The 23,230-nt window shown below is 45.0% G+C and overlaps 1 protein-coding gene across 1 annotated transcript in view; it reads left to right on the top strand.

Moving 5' to 3' along the window:
• The first annotated feature begins 425 nt into the window (after window positions 1–425).
• Window positions 426–23,230, top strand: part of LOC309564540 (dromaiocalcin-1-like) — a 53,266-nt gene continuing 30,461 nt past the window's right edge. The window contains exons 1-3 of the mRNA XM_082269182.1: window positions 426–523; window positions 4,399–4,470; window positions 17,461–17,735. Of these exons, the coding sequence (XP_082125308.1) occupies window positions 4,407–4,470; window positions 17,461–17,735 (339 nt within the window). The 5' untranslated portion in view covers window positions 426–523; window positions 4,399–4,406. The remainder of the gene's footprint in view (window positions 524–4,398; window positions 4,471–17,460; window positions 17,736–23,230) is intronic.

Below are 23,230 nucleotides of genomic sequence, written 5' to 3' on the forward strand. Positions count from 1 at the left end.
CATTGCTGAACCCCGCAATTACATTTTTTTTCTTTATTTATTTTTTTCTATTTTTTTTTTCTGTAGTTTTGGCTAACATTGCATCTCCAATTTTTTAGTAAATTAAAGGATTCTTTTTATTAGGTGATTTTTAGTTTTTTTTTGCATAAACATTTAACTAGAGTTCCCACTGCTTGATTTTTCTGCAATGCTAAATCGTTTTATAGTCACATACTCGAGTGCCCTCTCTACTACACCCCTTGCATCGTCATATGCATCCTAATCAGTTATGACATATCCACCCCAGCTCCCAGTTGTGTGCCTGCAGAATGCGCATACAAGTGTCAGTGACCAGGGAGAGGGGTGACTTGTTACACACTTGTGTTTGTACAGTGGGTGTGTAAATTTTTTTTACACTTATATTTTCAGAGGACAAACAGCATAAATCTCATTTGTTGGCATTTTACTGCGCCTTCAACCAGTTCTGCAGATATAAAAGGTCCTGCCTGCTACTGGAGAGGAGGCATTGAGACAACACCTACAGGTACGTAACTCTCTTCATTGCTATCATAGGTGTAGGAATACGGGACAAGACCTCATTGTAGACCATCTAAACTTAGTTTGGGTTGCTATACTGGAGTGATCTAATTTTCAAACCATGGTATATAACAAAAACCCTTTTAAAGTGTTTTTAAACCAAATCCTTTTTTTCGTTTTTGGATAGAGTAGTAATAATAATAATTTATTTTAGTTTTGAATAGAGTGGGATTAGATTACCGTATATACTTGAGTATAAGTCGACCCGAATATAAGCAGAGGACCCTAATTTTTCCACAAAAAAGTGGGAAAACGTATTGACTCGAGTATAAGCCCAGGGTGGGAAATGCAGCAGCTACTGGACCCAACTGGACCACCACGAGACACAAATCAGGGGCTGCGGGCATGGTACAGGAGATGGCGCAGGTCATGGTATAGGCATGGCACAGGTCATGGTAAGGGCATGGCACAGGTGATGGTACAGGCATGGCACCGGTCATGGTACAGGCATGGCACAGATGATGGCATAGGCATGGCACAGGTGATGGCATAGGCATGGCACAGGTCATGGTACAGGAGATGGTATAGGCATGGCACAGGTGATGGTACAGGCATGGCACAGTAGGTATAGGCATGGGACAGTATGTACAGCATGGCACAGTAGGTATAGGCATGGCACAGTATGTACAGCATGGCACAGTAGGTATAGGCATGGCACAGTATGTACAGCATGGCACAGTAGGTATAGGGATGGCACCGTATGTACAGGCATGGCACAGTAGGTATAGGCATGGCACAGTATGTACAGGCATGGCACAGGAGATGCAGTGCTGCGGGCATGGTACAGGAGAATGTCCTGTACCATGCCCGCAGCACTGCATGAGGAAATGCAGGGGCTGTGGAGGAGTCTCACTTACCTGTCGGTGAGGCGCCTTCGATTTAAAAATCACGCCGCCCGGCGCCAATATGTTACCGCAAATGCGCTGCTGATGCTCGGGAAAGCCCGTACACGTACGGCTATTCCCGGGCATGCGGCGCATGCGCGGTGACACGTCGGCGCCGGACGGCGCCATTTTTAAAAAGACAGTGACTCGAGTATAAGCCGAGGGGGGCTTTTTCAGCATGAAAAAACATGCTGAAAAACTCGGCTTATACTCGAGTATATACGGTAGATCCATTTTTGGCATTTTGGTGATAGTTGGGGCTCTATTTGATAAACTATATTGTCAAAAGTATTGGGACACCTGCCTTTACACTTACATGAACTTTAATGGCATCCCAGTCTTAGTCTGTAGGGTTCAATATTGAGTTGGCCCACCCTCTGCCGCTATAAAAGCTTATACTCTTCTGGGAAGGCTGTCCACAAGGTTTAGAAGTGTGTCTATAGGAATGTTTGACCATTCTTCCAGAAGCGCATTTGTGAGGTCAGGCACTGATGTTGGACAAGAAGGCTTGGCTCGCAGTCTCCGCTCAAATTCACCCCAAAAGGGTTTCTATCAGGTTGAGGTCAGGACTCTGTGCAGGCCAGTCAAGTTCCTCCACCCCAAACTCGCTCATCCATGTCTTTATGGGCCTTGCTTTATGCACTGGTCTAAATAATTTGATGGAGGGGAGATTATGGTGTGGGTTTTTTTATCAGAGGTTGGGCTTGGCCTTTATGGAACACTGGTGTGCAGTCATGTTGGAACAGGAAAAGGCCATCCCCAAACTGTTCCCACAAAGTTGGGAGCAGGAAATCATCCAAAATGTCTTGGTATGCTGAGGCATTAAGAGTTCCTTTCACCCTTTCACTGTAACTAAGGGGCCAAGGCCAACCCCTGAAAAACAACCCCACACCATAACCCCCCCCCCCCCCACCAAATGATTTGGACCAGTGCACAAAGCTAGGTCCATAAAGACATGGATAAGTGTGTTTGGGGTGGAAGAACTTGACTGGCCTGCACAGAATTCTGATCTCAACCCGATAGAACACCTTTGGGATGAATTAGAGCGGAGACTGCGAGCCAGGCCTTCTCATTCAACATCACGCCTGACCTCACAAATGCGCTTCTGGAAAAATGGTCAAACATTCCCATAGACATACTACTAAAACTTGTGGACAGCCTTCCCAGAAGAGTTGAAGCTGTTATAGCTGCAAAGGGTGGGCCAACTCAATATTGAACCCTACGGACTAAGACTGGGATGCCATTAAAGTTCATGTGCTTGAAAAGGCAAGTGTCCCAATATAGAGGGGATAATGTAGTGATATCAGATTGATATGGAAATCTTCCAATGCCAATGAAGGGGGCACTTGGACCCCCAAAACATGTTAGTTACTTTTTGACTTGTACCCCTGACTTGTAATGGAATAGCATTGTATCTGGACCTTTATTTTTTATACTAAAGAATTGGTGTCACATTTCCCTCAGCATCATTTTGCTCATTTGCACATAGATTCGTTTTTTGTAAGATATTATTTATTGGGGGGTCTGACCATTGCCCTAGTTATCGCATAGTTATCGCAAGCTTGGACTAGTACTTAACCGGTTGCCGACCAGCCGCCGCAGATGTACTGCGGCAGGCTGGCTCCCATAGGCAAAACCCCCGTACATGTATGGCGCTCGCTCTGGGGAGGCTAGGGGGCGAGCGAGCGCGCGCCACCAGCGCACACCTGCCCCCCACCCGGCAGCGGGGAAGCCGCCTGACACCGGCGATCTCTCCCCCGCTGACAGAGAAGGACGGTCGGCTGATGTAAACACAGCTGACCGTTCTTCTCTCTGGGATGATATATAGGATCGCATGTCCCTATGATCATCTCGCAAGCCCCACCCCCCCACAGTTAAAATCACTCCCCTAGGCTCACATTTAAACCCTTGATCACCAACAGTATTAACACTTTCCCTGCCAGTGTCATTATTACAGTAACAGTGCATATTTATAGCACTGATTACTGTAGTAGTGTCACTGGTCCCCCCAAAAGTGTCAAAAATGTCAGTTAGGTGTCCGATCTGTCCGCCGCAATGTCGCCGCCCCGCAAAAAATTGCAGATCGCCGCCATTACTAGTAAAAAAAAAAAAAAACAATAAAAATGACAGAAATCTTTCCCGTAGTTAGTAGACGCGATAACTTTTGCGCAAACCAATCAAAATACGCTTATTGCGATTTTTTTTTTTTTTTTTACCAAAAATATGTAGCAGAAAACCAATTGGTCTAAAATGTTAAAACATTTTGGTTTTTAAACTTTTGTTTTTGGGAATGTTATATAGCAGAAAGTGAAAAATATTGTTTTTTTTTTAAAATTGTCGCCCTTTTTTTGTTTATAGCGCAAAAAATAAAAATCGCACAGGTGATCAAATACCACCAAAAGAAAGCTCTGTTTGTGGGGAAAAGAGGACATCAATTTCATTTGGGTACAGCGTCGCACGACCGCGCAATCACGGGTCGCCCTAATGTGAACCGGGGCTTACTATTACTTTAATGCTCCATTCACACTACCGCGACTTGTCAGACGACTTGTCAGCCTGACAAGTCGCGGTCCCTCGCGGTCCATTGACTGGTACGGGACCCGTTCTAATAGGAGCGACACAAGTCACTCCGACTTAGAAAAAGGGTCCTGTACTACTTCGGGGCGACCTGGAGGCGACTTGCATTGACTTCCATTATGTGAAGTCTGTGCAAGTCGCGCCGAAGTTGCGGTGCACAGGACTTCACAGGTCGCCCCCGAAGTCGTGCCGCTTCAGTATGAATGTGGTCTAAAGGTTTTTTTGTGCCTTCCTCGGGATAAACTGAGGGTTTATGCTTTTGTTATTTTTGAATTTTTATTTTTGATTCCATGATGAACTAGGTGGACGTGTATCTTTTTCATTCCGATTACCTATATAACTATGTTTCTTCACTCTGCAGGTCTAAAAATGTCTTGGTTGCCATCTTTGGTCTTAGTGGTGACTTTACTGTCTTTACTTCCTGATTCTCAAGGTAAGAAACATGTTCTCCATTTGTAGCTCCGTATGCTGAAAAATATATCATATTGAAGGGGGTCATAGACAATAAATGCATATTTTAAATTAACAAGCAGACCTGAGTTCTTGGTTGCACCTACCTTTGGGAAACATAAGGGGTCAATGCAGAATGTGGGTTAAAATGTCACAATGAACCTACAAAGGGCCAAGGACAGAGACCCAGATAGAGTCCCCCGCACCACTCATTAAGCACAGATTTGGAAGCTTTCACTACAAGCTTTCAGCTCACCTGTGGCCCCTTATAGTAAAGGCAGATACACTTACTGAGATGAAAAACCCTTTGATACATTTGAAAGAATGATATCTCAACTGTATAAAATTCCCCTTCAATCCTGATAAGTGATTCTAAAAAATATTCAATTTATTTTTCATTGATGCTGGTAAAAGAACGTGAAAAGCATCTTTACATTACCTTCCTATAATACTCTGCACACCAAAACCCAGACTAAGGCTGGCCATACACTATACAATTTTCTTGTTCAACTTTGCTTTAGATTTACCAAATCCATGTAATATAGGGTCAAACCTAAACACTTTCAATGTGTATGTAATCAGACAGGCCCTTGCACTACATAGCTAAAGGTAAATCTAATGGAAATTGAATAAGAAAATTGTAAAGTGTATGGCCAGCCTTAGAGGTGAACCAACACTATGGGCCAATCAAACTTTTTGCTTGGCAAGCAGGAGTGGAACAAGGTTCTTTAGCACCAAATGAGAAAAGGCCAAAGTGCACCTCTCTCCATGAGCTGTGAGCTAATACAACCGCATAGGTTTCAGAACCGGTTCTTTTTGCACCCCTTACTGCTAAAGCACCCAAGGTAGATGCCTTTTCTGACTACCTCCCAGCCTGTCACTGCTGGCAAACATGTTTTTAGGCACTGGGATCCAGTTTACAAGAAATGAGTAGCATTGTAGACCTTATCATTGTGGTAGTGTGACATTGGTAAACCGAGGAAGAAGATTTAGAAGCAGTGGTGGCTGGTGCTCAAAAATTTTGGGGTGGCGCAAACAAACCAATGATGGGGGTTATTATTATGGACACTGACACCAATGATCGGGATTACTATTGCAGCCACTGATATTGGAGGTGCTATAGTGCGGCCCTCTGGAGGTGTCGGGGGCCGGATGTGGCCCTTTATGATGATGGTGACAATACACCGTGTAGAGGGTGTGGGGAAGTGTGATCTCCTCCATCCATCCCACCAATACCAGTCCCAGCTCCTCTGCAGCTCCCTGCTCCCTCCATCCGGCCCACGTGTAGGGAGGGAGCCCGGCTACGTCTAGCAGAGAGGGGGAGGCAGCATACAGCGCACACCAGACACCCCACCAGTCCGATCCCGGCGATCGGTCGGTATTAGATCCCCCCATAAACACACACAGTGACAGAGGGCTGAGTTGAGCAGTGTGGGTCCCGGGACTCACCTCGGTGTCGGGGGTGTCCGGTGCTCACAGCTCTACACCTCGGGGATCAGGTTTCTCTCCGTACTCCGTCCAGTATCGGATCCCTCCCTCCGATCACATCCCCCGCAGCACACCGCCCGATGTTCTCGGAGGAGCGGGTCGGGCAGTGGCGGCTCGTGGCTTCTCTGGTGTGGCGGCGAGTCCTCTGTCCTTCCGGCTCCCGCCTCCTCCCCAGCCAATGGCATGGGGTTTGCCTTTCGGCCAATCAGGAAGCGCGTATCGGACGCGCTTCCTGATTGGCCAGGAGGAGGATCCGTGTGACAATAGCGAATTTTCATTCGCTATTGTCACACAATGGGTGGGCTCGGGACGCACTGCTCGGCGCCCCGGGTCCACCCTTTTTTTTAGAGTGTGAGAGCCTCTGGCTCTAATCACATGGCTAAAAAAAAAAAAAAAATCCCATTGTACTCCATGCGTCCGGCGCCCCGCATGTAGATTAGGGGGCCGGACGCATGGATAAATATAGAAAATAGGGTTAGGCCCAGATTCAAGCAAAAGACACAGGGACTACATGACTGGATTAAAACAGAGTTTTGGTAAATAAAAAGTAAACATGTAACCATGATGCTTACCTGATTGGTGGTCAGACAGAAACAGGAGTTTCTGGGGAGGTGCTTGTAGGGTCTTTATTCAGAAGACAGCTGACACTGGACAATCCTCCCACTCTCTCTCCCCACTTAAGTTTAGTTGATAATTCTTGTCCTTCTGGCGTGGATTGTTTCAGGTCGATACATATTCATAGCAGCTGGCGGGGTTCAAAGTCCTTAAAGGTGGTCATTATGTTAAAATGTAAATTGGCGGTGTGACGGAACCGACCCACACTGTGCTTGTGTTCTTCTGTCAGTATACCGCTTCCTCTTATCTAGGGAGCCAAATTGTGCTCATCGAGCAATGAGAAGTTGGTAGTAGTAAAATATATAGTGGGGGAGGCAAATTAAAGTCCAGTCGTACTGTAGCTGGTGGAAGGACTTAAAGCCTTGTGTATCATACAGGTGACATAAGTATTTAACCCCTTTAGAGGTGCATCTTTGTGCGTCAGGCAGGGAGTGCAATTCAGAAAGAGTAGGATTAAACCACAGGGGATTATTAGGGGATGACGACCATACATCAGTGGAAATTCGCATCACTATCATTTTAAATAGGGAAAGTAAGGTATGTAAAATGGAACTGCCCAAACGAGCCGACACACAACGCCTGTAAATAATATTGTGTAGGGCCTCGAAGGAGGAGGCAATGGCCGCCTCCATGGTAGTACATGCATTAGCTGAAAAGGGATGCAGCCAGTCATGGACATGGACCAACTGTGAGGCTAAATAGTATAAGTATAAATAATATAGGGTCTGGGATTAAAAGTACCATTTCAGTCTTTGCAGATGACACCAAGGTTTGCAGTGGAATAACTTCCTTACAGAATGTCTCCAACTTAAGCCAACCTCAATGCACTGTTTCATTGGGCAACTATGTGGCAAAAGAGGTTTAATGTTGATAAATGTATAGTTATGCATTTGGGGGCTAAGAATATGCATGCATCATACATACTAGGGGGGTAGAACTGGGGAATCCATAGCAGAGAAGGATCTGGGTATTCTGGTAGATCCTAAGCTTAATAATAGCATGCATATTAACAGAGGCATGGACTCCAGAGAGAGAGATATAATTCTGCCCCTGTACAAATCATTAGTAAGACCTCATCTGGAATATGCAGTTCAGTTTTGGGTGCCAGTTTTTAAAAAGGATATTGGGGAACTGGAGAAAGTGCAGAGAAGGGCAACCAAACCGATAAGAGGCATAGAGGGGCTCAGATGTGAGGAAAGATTAGAGGAACTGAATTTATTCTCTCTTGAGAAGAGGAGATAAGGGGGATTTGATCAACATGTATAAATACATAAGGGGTCCATATAGTGAACTTGGTGTTAAGCTATTCACTTTAAGGTCAATACAGAGAAAAAGGGGGCACTCTTTACGTCTAGAGGAAAACAGATTTCATCTCCAAATACGGAAAGGTTTCTTCATCATAAGAGCTGTGAAAATGTGGAATAGACTCCCTCCAGAGGTGGTTTTGGCTAGCTCAGTAGATTGCTTTAAAAAGGCCTGGATTCTTTCCTGGGTGTACATAATATAAATGGGTACAAATATTTATAGGTAAAGTTGATCCAGGGAATATCCGATTGCCTCTCGGGGGGATCAGGGAGGAATTTTTTCCCCCGCTGTAGCAAATTGAATCATACTTTGCTGGGGTTTTTCGCCTTCCTCTGGATCAACTGCAGGTATAGGATTGTGTATATGGGATTGTATGGTTGGGTTTTCTTTACTGTGTTTTGTTTTTTATTGGTTGAGCCAGATGGACTTGTGTCTTTTTTCAATCTGACTAACTATGTAACGATGTAAGTAGAAGTTTAGAAAATGCTAGTCCTGCCAAATGATTTGATAGTTTCAAAGTCTTAAGTGCTATTCTGGGAGGGTAGCTGTGTCATAAGAACGCCATAAGAATCCCCCATATTTGATGACTGCATACAGAGAGTTCTTTATACAGTGCTTTGCGAAAGTATTCGGCCCCCTTGAACTTTTCGACCTTTTGCCACATTTTAGGCTTCAAACCTAAAGATATAAAACTGTAATTTTTTGTGAAGAATCAACAACAAGTGGGACACAATCATGAAGTGGAACTAAATTTATTGGATATTTCAAACTTTTTTAACAAATAAAAAACTGAAAAATTGGGCGTGCAAAATTATTCAGCCCCCTTAAGTTAATACTTTGTAGCGCCACCTTTTGCTGCGATTACAGCTGTAAGTCGCTTGGGTATGTCTCTATCAGTTTTGCACATCGAGAGACTGAAATTTTTGCCCATTCCTCCTTGCAAAACAGCTCGAGCTCAGTGAGGTTGGATGGAGAGCGTTTGTGAACAGCAGTTTTCAGTTCTTTCCACGGATTCTCGATTGGATTCAGGTCTGGACTTTGACTTGGCCATTCTAACACCTGGATATGTTTATTTGTGAACCATTCCATTGTAGATTTTGCTTTATGTTTTGGATCATTGTCTTGTTGGAAGACAAATCTCTGTTCCAGTCTCAGGTCTTTTGCAGACTCCATCAGGTTTTCTTCCAGAATGGTCCTGTATTTGGCTCCATCCATCTTCCCATCAATTTTAACCATCTTCCCTGTCCCTGCTGAAGAAAAGCAGGCCCAAACCATGATGCTGCCACCACCATGTTTGACAGTGGGGATGGTGTGTTCAGGGTGATGAGCTGTGTTGCTTTTACGCCAAACATAACGTTTTGCATTGTTGCCAAAAAGTTTGATTTTGGTTTCATCTGACCAGAGCACCTTCTTCCACATGTTTGGTGTCTCCCAGGTGGCTTGTGGCAAACTTTAAACAACACTTTTTATGGATATCTTTAAGAAATGGCTTTCTTCTTGCCACTCTTCCATAAAGGCCAGATTTGTGCAGTATATGACTGATTGTTGTCCTATGGACAGAGTCTCCCACCTCAGCTGTAGATCTCTGCAGTTCATCCAGAGTGATCATGGGCCTCTTGGCTGCATCTCTGATCAGTCTTCTCCTTGTATGAGCTGAAAGTTTAGAGGGACGGCCAGGTCTTCGTAGATTTGCAGTGGTCTGATACTCCTTCCATTTCAATATTATCGCTTGCACAGTGCTCCTTGGGATTTTTAAAGCTTGGGAAATCTTTTTGTATCCAAATGCAGCTTTAAACTTCTCCACAACAGTATCTTGGACCTGCCTGGTGTGTTCCTTGTTCTTCATGATGCTCTCTGCGCTTTAAACGGACCTCTGAGACTATCACAGTGCAGGTGCATTTATACGGAGACTTGATTACACACAGGTGGATTCTATTTATCATCATTAGTCATTTAGGCCAACAGTGGATCATTTAGAGATCCTCACTGAACTTCTGGAGAGAGTTTGCTGCACTGAAAGTAAAGGGGCTGAATAGTTTTGCACGCCCAATTTTTCAGTTTATTATTTGTTAACAGAGTTTGAAATATCCAATAAATTTCATTCCACTTCATGATTGTGTCCCACTTGTTGTTGATTCTTTACAAAAAATTACAGTTTTATATCTTTATGTTTGAAGCCTGAAATGTGGCAAAAGGTCACAAAGTTCAAGGGGGCCGAATACTTTCGCAAGGCACTGTATATGTTCTCAGATCATATGTTCCATCTCTCATAAAACCCAAAATACTAATCATGGGGAGAAGAAAGTTATTCCGTCTGAAAGTAAGAGCTATGAGCTGCATGCGTATGTAAATGATATGTCTTGGCCTTATAGAAAAACCTTGGGACTTACTAACAATTTTACGGTCTCTTATCACATGTTGTGTTTTGAATTATTGTGATCAAGATGATGCATTGGTCAGAAACTGCAACCCAGCCATCAGAACTAGCTCAGCCATAGTTACATTTAGTTGGTCAGCTTGAAAAAAGAATCCATCTAGTTCAACCGATAAAAATTTAATAAATAAAAAGAATAAATAAATAGCAAACCACCATATACAGAATCATATACCCACATTTGATTCAGAGAAAAGCAAAACTCCACTATAAAGCATGATCCAATTTGCTCCAGTGAGGGATAAATAAATACCTTCCTGATCCCCAGGAGGCAATTTGGATATTCCCTGGATTCACAATCCCTGGTGTTATTGCCTATAAATGTTAATATCTAGTTATGTTTTGTACATTTAGGAAGGCATCCAACTCTTTTTTTTAAACAATCTACGGAGCTGGCCAGAACTATTCTTGAGGGAGTCTATTCTGCATTTTTACAACTCTTACAGTGAAGAAGCCTTTCTGTGTTTGGGGGTTTTTTTTTTTTTTCTTCCAGATGTAAAGAGTGCCTTCTTGTCCTCTGCAGTGACCTAAAGTCAATAACTCTTCACTAAGTTCACTATATGGACCACTTACAGTATATCTATACATGTTGATCATATCTCCCCTTATTGCTTCTTCTCAAGAGAGAATAAATTCAGTTCCTCTAATCTTTCCTCATAGCTGAGCTCCTCCATGCCTGGTGCCCAAAACTGAACTGTTTATTCCAGATGAGGTCTTAATAATGATTTGTACAGAGGCAAAAGGATCTCTCGCTCTCTCCCCTCTCCCTCTCCTTCTCTCTCTCTCTCTCCTCTCTCTCTCTCTCCCTCTCTCCTCTCTCCCCTCTCCTGCTCTCTCTCCCCTCTCCCCTCTTCCTCCATCTCTCTCTCTCCTCTCTCTCCCTCTCTCTCTCCCCTCTTCCTCCCTCTCTCTCTCCTCTCTCTCTCCCTCCCTCTCTCCTCTCTCCCCTCTCCTGCTCTCTCTCCCCTCTCCCCTCTTCCTCCATCTCTCTCTCTCCTCTCTCTCCCTCTCTCTCTCCCCTCTTCCTCCCTCTCTCTCTCTCCTCTCTCTCTCTCTCCCTCTCTCCTCTCTCCCCTCTCCTGCTCTCTCTCCCCTCTCCCCTCTTCCTCCATCTCTCTCTCTCCTCTCTCTCCTCTCTCTCCCTCTCTCTCTCCCCTCTTCCTCCCTCTCTCTCTCTCCTCTCTCTCTCCCTCCCTCTCCTCTCTCCCTCTCCTGCTCTCTCTCCCCTCTTCCTCCATCTCTCTCTCTCTCTCCTCTCTCTCCCTCTCTCTCTCCCCTCTTCCTCCCTCTCTCTCTCTCCCCTCTCTCTCTCTCTCCCTCTCTCCTCTCTCCCCTCTCCTGCTCTCTCTCCCCTCTCCCCTCTTTCCTCCATCTCTCTCTCTCCTCTCTCTCCTTCTCTCTCCCTCCTCTCTCTCTCTCTCCCCTCTCCCTCTCTTTCCCCCTCTCTCCCCCCTCTCTCTCCCTCTCCCCCCCTCTCTCTCTCTCTCCCTCTCTCCCCCTTCCCCCTCTTTCTCTCCCCTCTCTTTCTCCCTCTCTCTCTCCCCCCTCTCTCCCTCTTCCTCTCCCTCTCCTCCCTCTCTGTCTCCCTCTCCTCTCTCTCTCTCCCTCTCTCCCTCTCTCTCCCCCTTCCCCCCCTCTCTCTCCCTCTCCCCTCTCCCTCTCTTTCTCCCCTCTCTCTCTCCCCTCTCCCTCTCTTTCTCCCCCCTCTCTCTCCCTCTCTCTCTCCCCTCTCTCTCTCTCTCTCCTCTCCCTCTCCCCTCGCCCCCCTCCCCTCTCCCCCTCTCTCTCCTCTCCCTCTCCCCTCGCCCCCCTCCCCTCTCCCCCCTCTCTCTCTCTCCCTCTCCCCTTGCCCCCCTCCCCTCTCCCCCCCTCTCTCTCTCTCCCCTCTCCCCCCCTCTCTCTCTCCCCCCTCTCTCTCTCCTCTCCCTCTCTCCCCCTCTGAAGTCTATACCTCTATTAATCCAAGAAAGTATTTTGCTCTCTTTAGAACCTGCAGTTTGGGATTGCATCTAATATTAAAATCCATGATATACCAGAACACCCAGATCCTTCTCCACACTTGACTCCGCAAGCTGTTCTCCTATGTATATATGATGTGTGCATGTTTCAGCCCCCAAGTGTATACATTTCCATTTAAGCCTCATTTATCACATAGTTGCCAAATTAAACAGTGCATTGAGGTTGGCTTGTAAATTGGAGACATCCTGTAAGGACGTAATTCCAGTGTATAGCTTGATGTCATCTGCAAACACACTGAAATGGTACTTTTAATGCCAGTCTCTATATCATTTTTAAATGGATTTAGAGATAAGGGTCCCAACACTGGACCTTGCATTCAGAACTACAGTCCCTCTGCCATGTTGCTAGATGGGACTTGTAGTATTTTCATTTACAACTTCCTGTTAGCTTTTAAAGCACACCAGATTGTATGCAAGGCTAGCATCTGCCTGTGTTTGTCTAGCCAGGTAGATTTGGGTTAGTCTCCCTCTAGTGGTGGCAGGTGGTGTTGCAGGCTTCAATTACTGTTTCGTGTCCCTGTTTTTTAGCTCCTTCCTTTTCTTGCTCCAGTTAGCAAGGAGCTGTGGACATGATGCCTTTGTGACATTTTTTCTAGGATGTTTATTTAAAGTTCATATTTTGCAATTCGCATTTGTAGAAAATAACTCAAGTATATGCAAACTTAGTCACTAATCTAGTATTTTCACGTCACGGCAAAAGCTATTTTCAAAATCTTTTAAATCTAAAGTTTTCATTTAAAGAATACCTAGTTCCATGAAAGTTCCTGTTTAAGCCGGTCCTGTCCCCCAAATTGATCTCCTGCACTGGCACCCTGTTACATGGTCTTCTAATGAAGATTACAAGTATTACTATTTCTAATGCGATTACATAGCACAAGCATTAACTATTATTATTATTATTAAGGATTTCTATAGCGTCAGCAGTTTACGCAGCGCTTTACAATATTAGAGGGAGACAGTACATTTACAATACAATAAAATACAAGAGGATTAAGAGGGCCCGGCTCAGAAGAGCTTACAATCTAATGGGGGGGGGGGCAAGTGTTACAAGAGGTTGTAAGAGTAGGGAATGAGCTGATGGAGGATTAGTTGGTGGTGTGATAGGCTTCCCTTAAGAGATGAGTTTTCAGGGATCGCCTGAAAGCAGCTAGAGTAGGAGATAGCCATACGGGTTGAGGTAGAGCGTTCCAGAGGATGGGAGAGGCCCTGGAGAAATTCTGGAGACGAGCATGGGAGGAGGAGACAAGGGAGCTGGAGAGTAGGAGGTCTTGAGAGGAGCGGAGGTTTGGGTGATATTTGGAGACAAGATTGGTGATGTAGCTCGGGGCAGAGTTGTGAATGGCTTTGTATGTTGTGGTTAGTATTTTGAATTTAACTCGCTGGGCAATCGGGAGCCAGTGTAGGGATTGGCAGAGAGGGGAGGCAGACGCTGAGCGGTTGGTAAGGTGGATAAGCCTGGCAGTAGTGATGTCGCGAACCTAAAATTCGCCGTTCGCGAACGGCGAACGCGAACATCGGCAAATGTTCGCGAACCGGCGAACCGGGCGAACCGCCATAGACTTCAATAGGCAGGCGAATTTTAAAACACACAGGGACTCTTTCTGGCCACAATAGTGATGGAAAAGTTGTTTCAAGGGGACTAACACCTGGACTGTGGCATGCCGGAGAGGGATCACGCAAAAAAAAAGTTCTTAAAAATTATAATTTTTTGATAGAGAGCCAATTATTGGAAAAATTAAAAAAAAATAAAAATAAAAAATTTCTTTGGATTTAGCATCTGGGGGGTCTAAAAAGTGTACCTGTTAAGTTTCAGCTCTGTAGCATGTCCAGAACCCCTAAAAAACAGCATTTGTCTTATATTTTCAGGAATATGGCTTCTCTGCGGCTGGCTTTTTCTCTTGCAGGCATTTATCGGGCATTTTTTTAGGCAGGCATGTCATTTTTTGTATTTAGTGTCTGGGGGGTCTAAAAAGTGTACCTGTCAAGTTTCAGCTCTGTAGCATGTCCAGAACCCCTAAAAAACAGCATTTTTCTTATATTTTCAGGAATATGGCTTCTCTGCGGCTGGCTTTTTCTCTTGCAGGCATTTAGCGGGCATTTTTTTAGGCAGGCATGTCATTTTTTGTATTTAGTGTCTGGGGGGTCTAAAAAGTGTACCTGTCAAGTTTCAGCTCTGTAGCATGTCCAGAACCCCTAAAAAACAGCATTTTTATTATATTTTCAGTAATACGGCTTCTCTGCGGCTGGCTTTTTCTCTTGCAGGCATTTATCGGGCATTTTTTTAGGCAGGCATGTCATTTTTTGTATTTAGTGTCTGGGGGGTCTAAAAAGTGTACCTGTCAAGTTTCAGCTCTGTAGCATGTCCAGAACCCCTAAAAAACAGCATTTTTCTTATATTTTCAGGAATACGGCTTCTCTGCGGCTGGCTTTTTCTCTTGCAGGCATTTAGCGGGCATTTTTTTAGGCAGGCATGTCATTTTTTGTATTTAGTGTCTGGGGGGTCTAAAAAGTGTACCTGTCAAGTTTCAGCTCTGTAGCATGTCCAGAACCCCTAAAAAACAGCATTTTTCTTATATTTTCAGGAATACGGCTTCTCTGCGGCTGGCTTTTTTTCTTGCAGGCATTTAGCGGGCATTTTTTTAGGCAGGCATGTCATTTTTTGTATTAAGTGTCTGGGGGGTCTAAAAAGTGTACCTGTCAAGTTTCAGCTCTGTAGCATGTCCAGAACCCCTAAAAAACAGTATTTTTCTTATATTTTCAGGAATACGGCTTCTCTGCGGCTGGCTTTTTTTCTTGCAGGCATTTAGCGGGCATTTTTTTAGGCAGGCATGTAATTTTTTGTATTCAGTGTCTGGGGGGTCTAAAAAGTGTACCTGTCAAGTTTCAGCTCTGTAGCATGTCCAGAACCCCTAAAAAACAGCATTTTTCTTATATTTTCAGGAATACGGCTTCTCTGCGGCTGGCTTTTTCTCTTGCAGGCATTTAGCGGGCATTTTTTTAGGCAGGCATGTCATTTTTTGTATTTAGTGTCTGGGGGGTCTAAAAAGTGTACCTGTCAAGTTTCAGCTCTGTAGCATGTCCAGAACCCCTAAAAAACAGCATTTTTCTTATATTTTCAGGAATACGGCTTCTCTGCGGCTGGCTTTTTTTCTTGCAGGCATTTAGCGGGCATTTTTTTAGGCAGGCATGTCATTTTTTGTATTTAGTGTCTGGGGGGTCTAAAAAGTGTACCTGTCAAGTTTCAGCTCTGTAGCATGTCCAGAACCCCTAAAAAACAGCATTTTTCTTATATTTTCAGGAATACGGCTTCTCTGCGGCTGGCTTTTTCTCTTGCAGGCATATATATCAGTGGTGGGTGGGCAGTGGCACAGTACACTCTCTGTGGACCTGACAGCAGTCACTGGCACCCAGGCAACTGCAATTTAAAAAATATATATATTTTTTTTTTTACTTTGCAAGCTGCTGTGCCACTTTATATATCAGTGGTGGGTGGGCAGTGGCACAGTACACTCTCTGTGGACCTGACAGCAGTCACTGGCACCCAGGCAACTGCAATTTAAAAAATATATATATATTTTTTTACTTTGCAAGCTGCTGTGCCACTTTATATATCAGTGGTGGGTGGGCAGTGGCACAGTACACTCTCTGTGGACCTGACAGCAGTCACTGGCACCCAGGCAACTGCAATTTAAAAAAAATATATTTTATTTTACTTTGCAAGCTGCTGTGCCACCTTATATATCAGTGGTGGGTGGGCAGTGGCACAGTACACTCTCTGTGGACCTGACAGCAGTCACTGGCACCCAGGCAACTGCAATTAAAAAATATATATATTTTTTTTTACTTTGCAAGCTGCTGTGCCACCTTATATATCAGTGGTGGGTGGGCACACAGTGGCACTGCAGTGGACACAGTACACTCTGTGGACCTGACAGTAACTGGCAGCCCAGGCAACTGCAATAATAAAAAATATTTTTTTTTTTTTTCAATTTATTGCAACAAGATGCTGTGCCACCGTATATATATCAGTGGTGGGCAGTGCACTGCAGTGGGTACAGTGCACTCTGTGGACCTGACACAGCACTCACTGCAATTATGACAGAGGAAAAAAAAAATATTTTTTAAAATGCAAGGTACTGTGCCTGTGCCACCCGAAATGAGTGTGGTGTGCACACAGTACAGTCTGTGGTAGGTCTGTGGCCTCTCACACACAGCGGGCAGGCAACTGCAGTGTACAATAGATATATATAGATATATATATATAAAGAAAAAACTCTATTACCTTACCAGCCCTTAAAAGGGCTTTTGGGGACACTATATATATATATATATATGTATATATATAAATAAAAAAAATCCTCAATTACCAGCCCTTAAAAGGGCTTTTGGGGACACTAGATAGATATAGATATATATATATAAGAAGAAACAACTCAATTACCAGCCCTTAAAAGGGCTTTTGGGGACGCTAGGTATATATATATATATATATATATATATATATATATATATATATATATAAAAAAAAAAACCACAAATACCAGCCCTTAGAAGGGCTTTTTGGGGTGCTGATATTACAGCAGTAGTGGACCAAGAACACTGCAAGACCAGGAACACTGACTAACTGTCCCTAGCTTAACAGCAGCAGCAGCAGCAGCAGCAGCAGCTCTCCCTACTCTCACTACACACACTGCTTCAGAATGATCTAAGATGGATGCTGCCCTTGCTTATTTATAGGAGGTGGGAGGGTGTGGGAGGGAGGTATGCTGAATGGCTGGAAATGTGTCTGCTGACTGTAAAGTTCAGGGTCAAAGTTTGCCTCAATGATGTCTTATGGGGGGCGGACCGAACATCGCATATGTTCGCCGGCAGCGGCGAACGTGAACATGCTAAGTTCGCCGGGAACTGTTCGCCGGCGAACAGTTCTATACATCTCTACCTGGCAGCAGCGTTCATGATAGACTATTGTTGTCACCATCAAGAAACATTATTTTTCAGTTTAATTCCACTCTGAAACATGTATATAAATGATTTTTAGATCTTTATAAAGAAAACATTTAAAAAACTCTCTACATTCCCTTTCAGACTATTAACCCAAAAACCCTTTTTGTAGGCTTCATATTTGGGAAGCACGGGAAGAGTTCCTCATCAGAAGAAAAGAATGGGAGCCAAAAAGGTTCTAAGTCAAAGGAAATCCATTTGCCTTTCTTCCACTTCGGGAAGAGTTCTTCATCAGAAGAAAAGCATGAAAAACCACAAAAGCCATCGGTCCCAGATGACCTGAACCCAAAGTATTTTTGTCAGGGCCCATGTAAAGATGGATGGGTTTCCTACCTTGGCTACTGTCACAATTACGTCTCTAAGAAACTCACCTGGAAGGATGCTGAGGTAAATTTTTACAGTTTGTGATCACTAAATGATGTACCTATACTTCAAAAATAATCTATACAAATCCACGACCCTGCAATCAATTTTTCATTCAATTGTGTTTTTCTGCCCCCTTGTACTGCATTTTGTGAGCTTCCAAACCTCTACTTTTTCTATCTCATTTCTGCTTGTGTGAAACAAGCAGTGCCCAATAGTTGCAGTCATGTGCAGTGCTCTATGCACCCTACAAATCCTGTGGTCCATAGCCCCTAGTGCCTCTCTGGAGTGAGCAAGAGAGGGTGGTTATGTTCCTATATACTGTGAGACCATGGAAAATGAACATAGTCTTCCTCTTAGAGGAAGTCAGATCACAGCTGCAAAAAAAAGAATCGTGGAGATTTGGAGGAGGCTGGGCGCAATAGAAGGGACTTTTTGAGTTAAGGATATACAGTAATAATCTCTATTAATATACTGCGCTTAACCTTTAAACTGAACAGCTGCAGAAACCACAATTTGACAAAGCATTGTTCAATCATATAAAAAATAAAAAGTACTGCGCTACATTTAGTGATATCAAGTGACTTATATCTGAACCATGATACTGAAACAATGTGTGTATAAAGGAATAATATGTAGCACTGCCCCCCTGAGGGCTGCTGGATATTACACTCTCGGGTCCCCCTGGGTTACCGTTAGCAAAACTGGCATTCACAGATTAACCACTTTAATACAGGGCACTTCCCTCCCTTCCTGCCCAGGCCAATTTTCCCCTTTTAGCGCTGTTGCATTTTGAATGACAATTGCGCGGTCATGCAACACTGTACTTACACCAAATTTATGTCATTTTCCCCCCACAAATAGAGCTTTCTTTTGGTGGTATTTGATCACCTGTGCGATTTTTACTTTTTGCTAAACAAATAAAAAAAGACCAAAAAGTTTGAAAAAAAAAAAAAAGTTTTTCTGTTTATGTTATACAATTTTGTAAATAAATAAGTTTTTTCCTGCACTGATGAGCACTGATGAGACTGCACTGACAGGCACTGATGAGGAGAGACTGATGAGGAGGCACTGATGGGGTGGCACTGATGGGGTGGCACTGATAGGCGCCACTGATAGGCGGCACTGATATGCGGCACTGATAGGCACTGATAGGTAGCACAGATATGCAGCATTGGTGGACACTGATAGGCGGCACTGCTGGGCACTGATAGGCGGCATTGATGGACACTGATGGGTGGCACTGACGGGCACTGATAGGTGGCACTGACGGGCACTAATGGGCACTGATAGGTGGCACTGGTGGGCACTGATGGGCGGCACTGACGGGCGGCACTGATGGGCACTAATGGGCACTGATAGGCGGCACTGGTGGGCAATAATGGGCACTGGTGGGCGACACTAAAGGATGGCAATGATGGGCACTTGTGGGCAGCACTGATAGGGAGGACACTGGTGGGCATCACTGATAGGGAGGGCAATGGGGGGCTCCCTGAGCCCTGATTGCCATCCCTGGTGGCCATAGTGGGCATCCCTGGGGTCATAGTGGGCATCCCTGGGGTCATAGTGGGCATCCCTGGTGGATCTAGTGGCATCCCCCCCCCCCGAGGGTCTGCACTGGTAATCAATGATCTGATTACCACTGCCGACCCCCCCCCCCCGGCTGTTCCTATTTACTATGTGACCAGCCGTGATTGGACACGGCTGATCACATGGTAAAGAGCCTCCGTCAGAGGCTCTTTACCGAGATCGGAGATGCAGGGTGTCAGACTGACACCTTGCATCACCGATCGCCGCTCTGCGCGCCCCCGGGGGGTGCCCAGAGCTGTGTTATCCTGCCGCCGTCATATGACGTCCGGTCAGGATAACACAACCACATTCCCGCCGTCAATCTGTAATAGGGCGGGCGGGAAGTGGTTAACACTTTACTTCTAGGCTCAGTCAATGATCAGTCCAGGGGTATGTAGTTGTTTTTTGGTGTTTTATTTTAAATAGGGATGGGAGAAGGGACAAGTGGGATGCTCCAAATCAAACTATTCACAATGGATGAGGACTCCTGTCTAAAGATCCAGCCAGGCTGCAGATTCACCTTGCCACTAGATGAATTTAGGTTAAGTCTCTGTACAGACGACTTAGTTGGGTAAATTATCTTCAGGATATCGCCTAGTATCCCCTTTCACTCCACAGACTGACACCCGTCCTCTGACTATCCTACACCTGGGTGGTCCCCCTTAGGTCAGACCCCTAGACATGATCCCCTGTACTCACAATACTGTTTTTCTAGGGTCTCCAGTGTCTCTACCCCTCTAGTCAGTTCTCCTGGACCTCTGGGCTCAGTTCCTTTCCTCTGGTCACTAGACCGACTGCCTGTGACCACATCCCATTACTACAGAGGAGGAAGCAGCCGCCACCCTCCCTCTGGGACTCTGTTCACCAGCCACAGACTCCGCAGCACATGTGCTCCTGGGTTTTATACAGTATCCCATGATGCACCAAGACAGCCAGTCTCTACCAATCACTGGGACTGTATCAAAGCCTGTGTACCCATTGGTCAGGTTTCCTCCAACTGTCCAATATGTCTCCCTATTGGACCAGTGTGAAACACTCTCTAGACCCAATGAAGAACACACTGAGCATTCTGAGCAGACCTAACTCACAGACCCTGCTCTGGTAGGCAGAAAGCAATATAGATTTCCCTGCTGCTCATCTGATAGGTAGTGTAAGAAATCACATACTTACCCGTTTGCGTTCCACCACTCGGTCCGGTGGAACGCATACGTCGCGTGATGACGTCACGTGTGACGTCACTTCCAGCACCATTCCGAACGGCTATTTAAAACAACGGTGCTTCCCATACCGTTGTTCGTGCAACCGCATCCACTCACCTGGATTCCTTGAACCTCTTCCCTGCTCCCGTTCACTAACGGAGACTGCCGAAGCATACCTGCACTTCCCCTCTTCTCACCGGAATGGACCGCTGCTGAGCCTGCTTCCTCCCCTCATACTGATGACTACAATTCCCCTGTCTTGAAGTTGCCGCTGGGACTGATAAGTACCCCCTACGGGACTCTGGTTAATTCACATTCAATTCCAATTTACCCTAAGGAACAGTCTACTAACATTTGGCCATCTACTTGCTCATTCCCTGTACTCTGCTACTACTGCTGTGTAGCGTCAGTCCATTTAACATCTACTCAGCTACACTACTACATGCTAGTGTGCGGATTCAGAGTATGTGTTAATGCTAGTACAGTTGCTGGTGTGTCTACAACTATGATGGGTTAAGAGATGCTAAAGTTCCCTGACTTAAACTATCTCTAAGCATATTTCTGAGTGGTATCTGCAGCTGACGATCCATCCCCTGACCTACCCTTGAGTGATCGTGACAGGTAGACAGAGCCAAACTACACTCTCTCACCAGCACCTACCTAGGAGGGTGCTACAAATATATCACACGATCCTCCTAAATGTCCACACTATTCAGTGAATGTGAAGGAAATTGAATAAAATGAACTGAAATAAACAAGAGTCCATGAGTGACATCAACAAAGAAGGTCATAAAAGTGTTTTACTTAAATTTTGATAGAAGAAAACCAAGCCAGTCCAAAACAAGGCACCCCGGTGTGTAAGCCGCCACCGTAGAGAGTGTTTAAATGCGCTTACTAGATTTGATGGTCTCATATGTCAAATGAGCTCCCCAAAACTTAACGCTGTATGGTAGGTCACCAATTTAATTTCACATCAGATAGGGGAAACTTCTCTCTCTCTCAGTAGGTCAATCGTACACCCTCTCCAAGGTCCTATATGTGCAACCTGGAATTGGAGACCTGCCATACAGTGTTAGGTTTGGGGGAAGTTCATTCTCCTGATGCCTGTTTGACTCAGTGTTAGGATCTGAGTCCATATAATCTGGTAAGCGCATTTAAACCCTCTCTTCGTTGGCTGCTTACACACCAGGGTGTCTTGTTTTGGACTGGCCTGCTTTTCTTCAATCAAAATTGAAGTTAAACACTTTTATGAACATAACTTTAAAAGATTTCTTTGTTGATGTCACTCATGCACTCTTCTTTATTTCAATTCATTTTATTCAATTTCATTCGCATTCACTGAATAGTGAGGACATTTATAGGATTGTGTGATATATTATTAATTTATACACACATTGTTTCAATATTATGGTTCTGATGTAAGTCACTTGATATCACTAAATGTAGCGCGGCACTTTTTTTTAAATTCAAATCAGAGTTTAGTGTGACTATAAAGTGGGTGGCATGGGTGACTTCAGTGGCGGCTGGTGCTCCATGAGCCGGGGGGGCGGCAGACGGACCACACCTTACCCCCCCCGGACCACACCAGCTCCAGTCCACACACCATACCACCCCCCCCCCCTGGTCTCCGACTCACTCACCCTGGCAAGCAGCGACAGTGGGGGCGGCTTCCCCCTTAGTCCCCTCCATGGGTCAGGCTTCCCCTGCGTCTCCTCCCTCCTCCTTGGCCATTAGCATGGCTTCCTTTTCGGCCAATCGGGAAACGGGACCCGCTTCCTGACTGGCCAGGAGGAGAATCAGTGTGACAATAGCGAATATTGTCACACAACTGGGTGGGCTTAGGGTGCAGTGCTCTGCGCCCCAAGCCCACCCTTTTTTTGAAGCCTATTAGAGCCTCTGGCTCTAATCACGTGCTTCAAAAAAAAAAAACCCCATTGGAATCCATGCGTCCGGCGCCCTGCATGTAGATCAGGGGGCTGAACGCATGGATAGGGGGGTGGCGCCCCTGCACCCCCAATGGCCGGGCCGCCACTGGGTGACTTCATGGAATACTGCGAGGAAACAAGAAATCTGGGTCAGTGGTCATGGCACCAGCTTAAACTGGAACATAGGCAAGGATTAATAAGGATAAAGAAGCTGCATACTCAGTAAGTGATTAAGTCAGCTGCTGATTACTCACTTTAAACTGGTTAGCGGGTGAAAGTGTACAGCAATACAGCGACATGTGCAACTGTTTTTATAGGCCTTGTAAAAATAATTGAGATACACACCTACATGACATTATAAGGCTTGCCCACATAAATCCTGTACGCTCAATAAAGAGCCGGTAATCCTACCCTTGTACAGAAACTGAGATTTTGTTTTATATAACATTTTTTTTTATGCAGCTGATTGTTCTACGTTATCAGCCAGGCTTGCCTGCAGTAGCTGTAAATGTGTCACATTACCAGGCATAAAACTGGCACTCTATTCATGTTCTACAGCGTGGATGGTGAGGATTCCCCACTGTGACAATTGTATTCTGGAAGCCGCAGTCAGTGCCCATCAGAACACCCCAATAGCAGCTACTTCTGACTAGATGCAAACACTGTTCAGCAGACACTTTTCTACCTAGCTCCTTCAATTCTTCATTCATATAGTGTGTATGCAGCTTAACCACTTCAATAGCGGGCACTTTCACCCCCTTCCTGCCCAGGCCAATTTTCAGCTTTTAGGGCTGTTGCATTTTGAATGACAATTGCACGGTCATGC

Source organism: Pelophylax lessonae (assembly GCF_965119305.1).
Source record: "Pelophylax lessonae genome assembly, chromosome: 9".
Taxonomy (NCBI): Eukaryota; Metazoa; Chordata; class Amphibia; order Anura; family Ranidae; genus Pelophylax; species Pelophylax lessonae.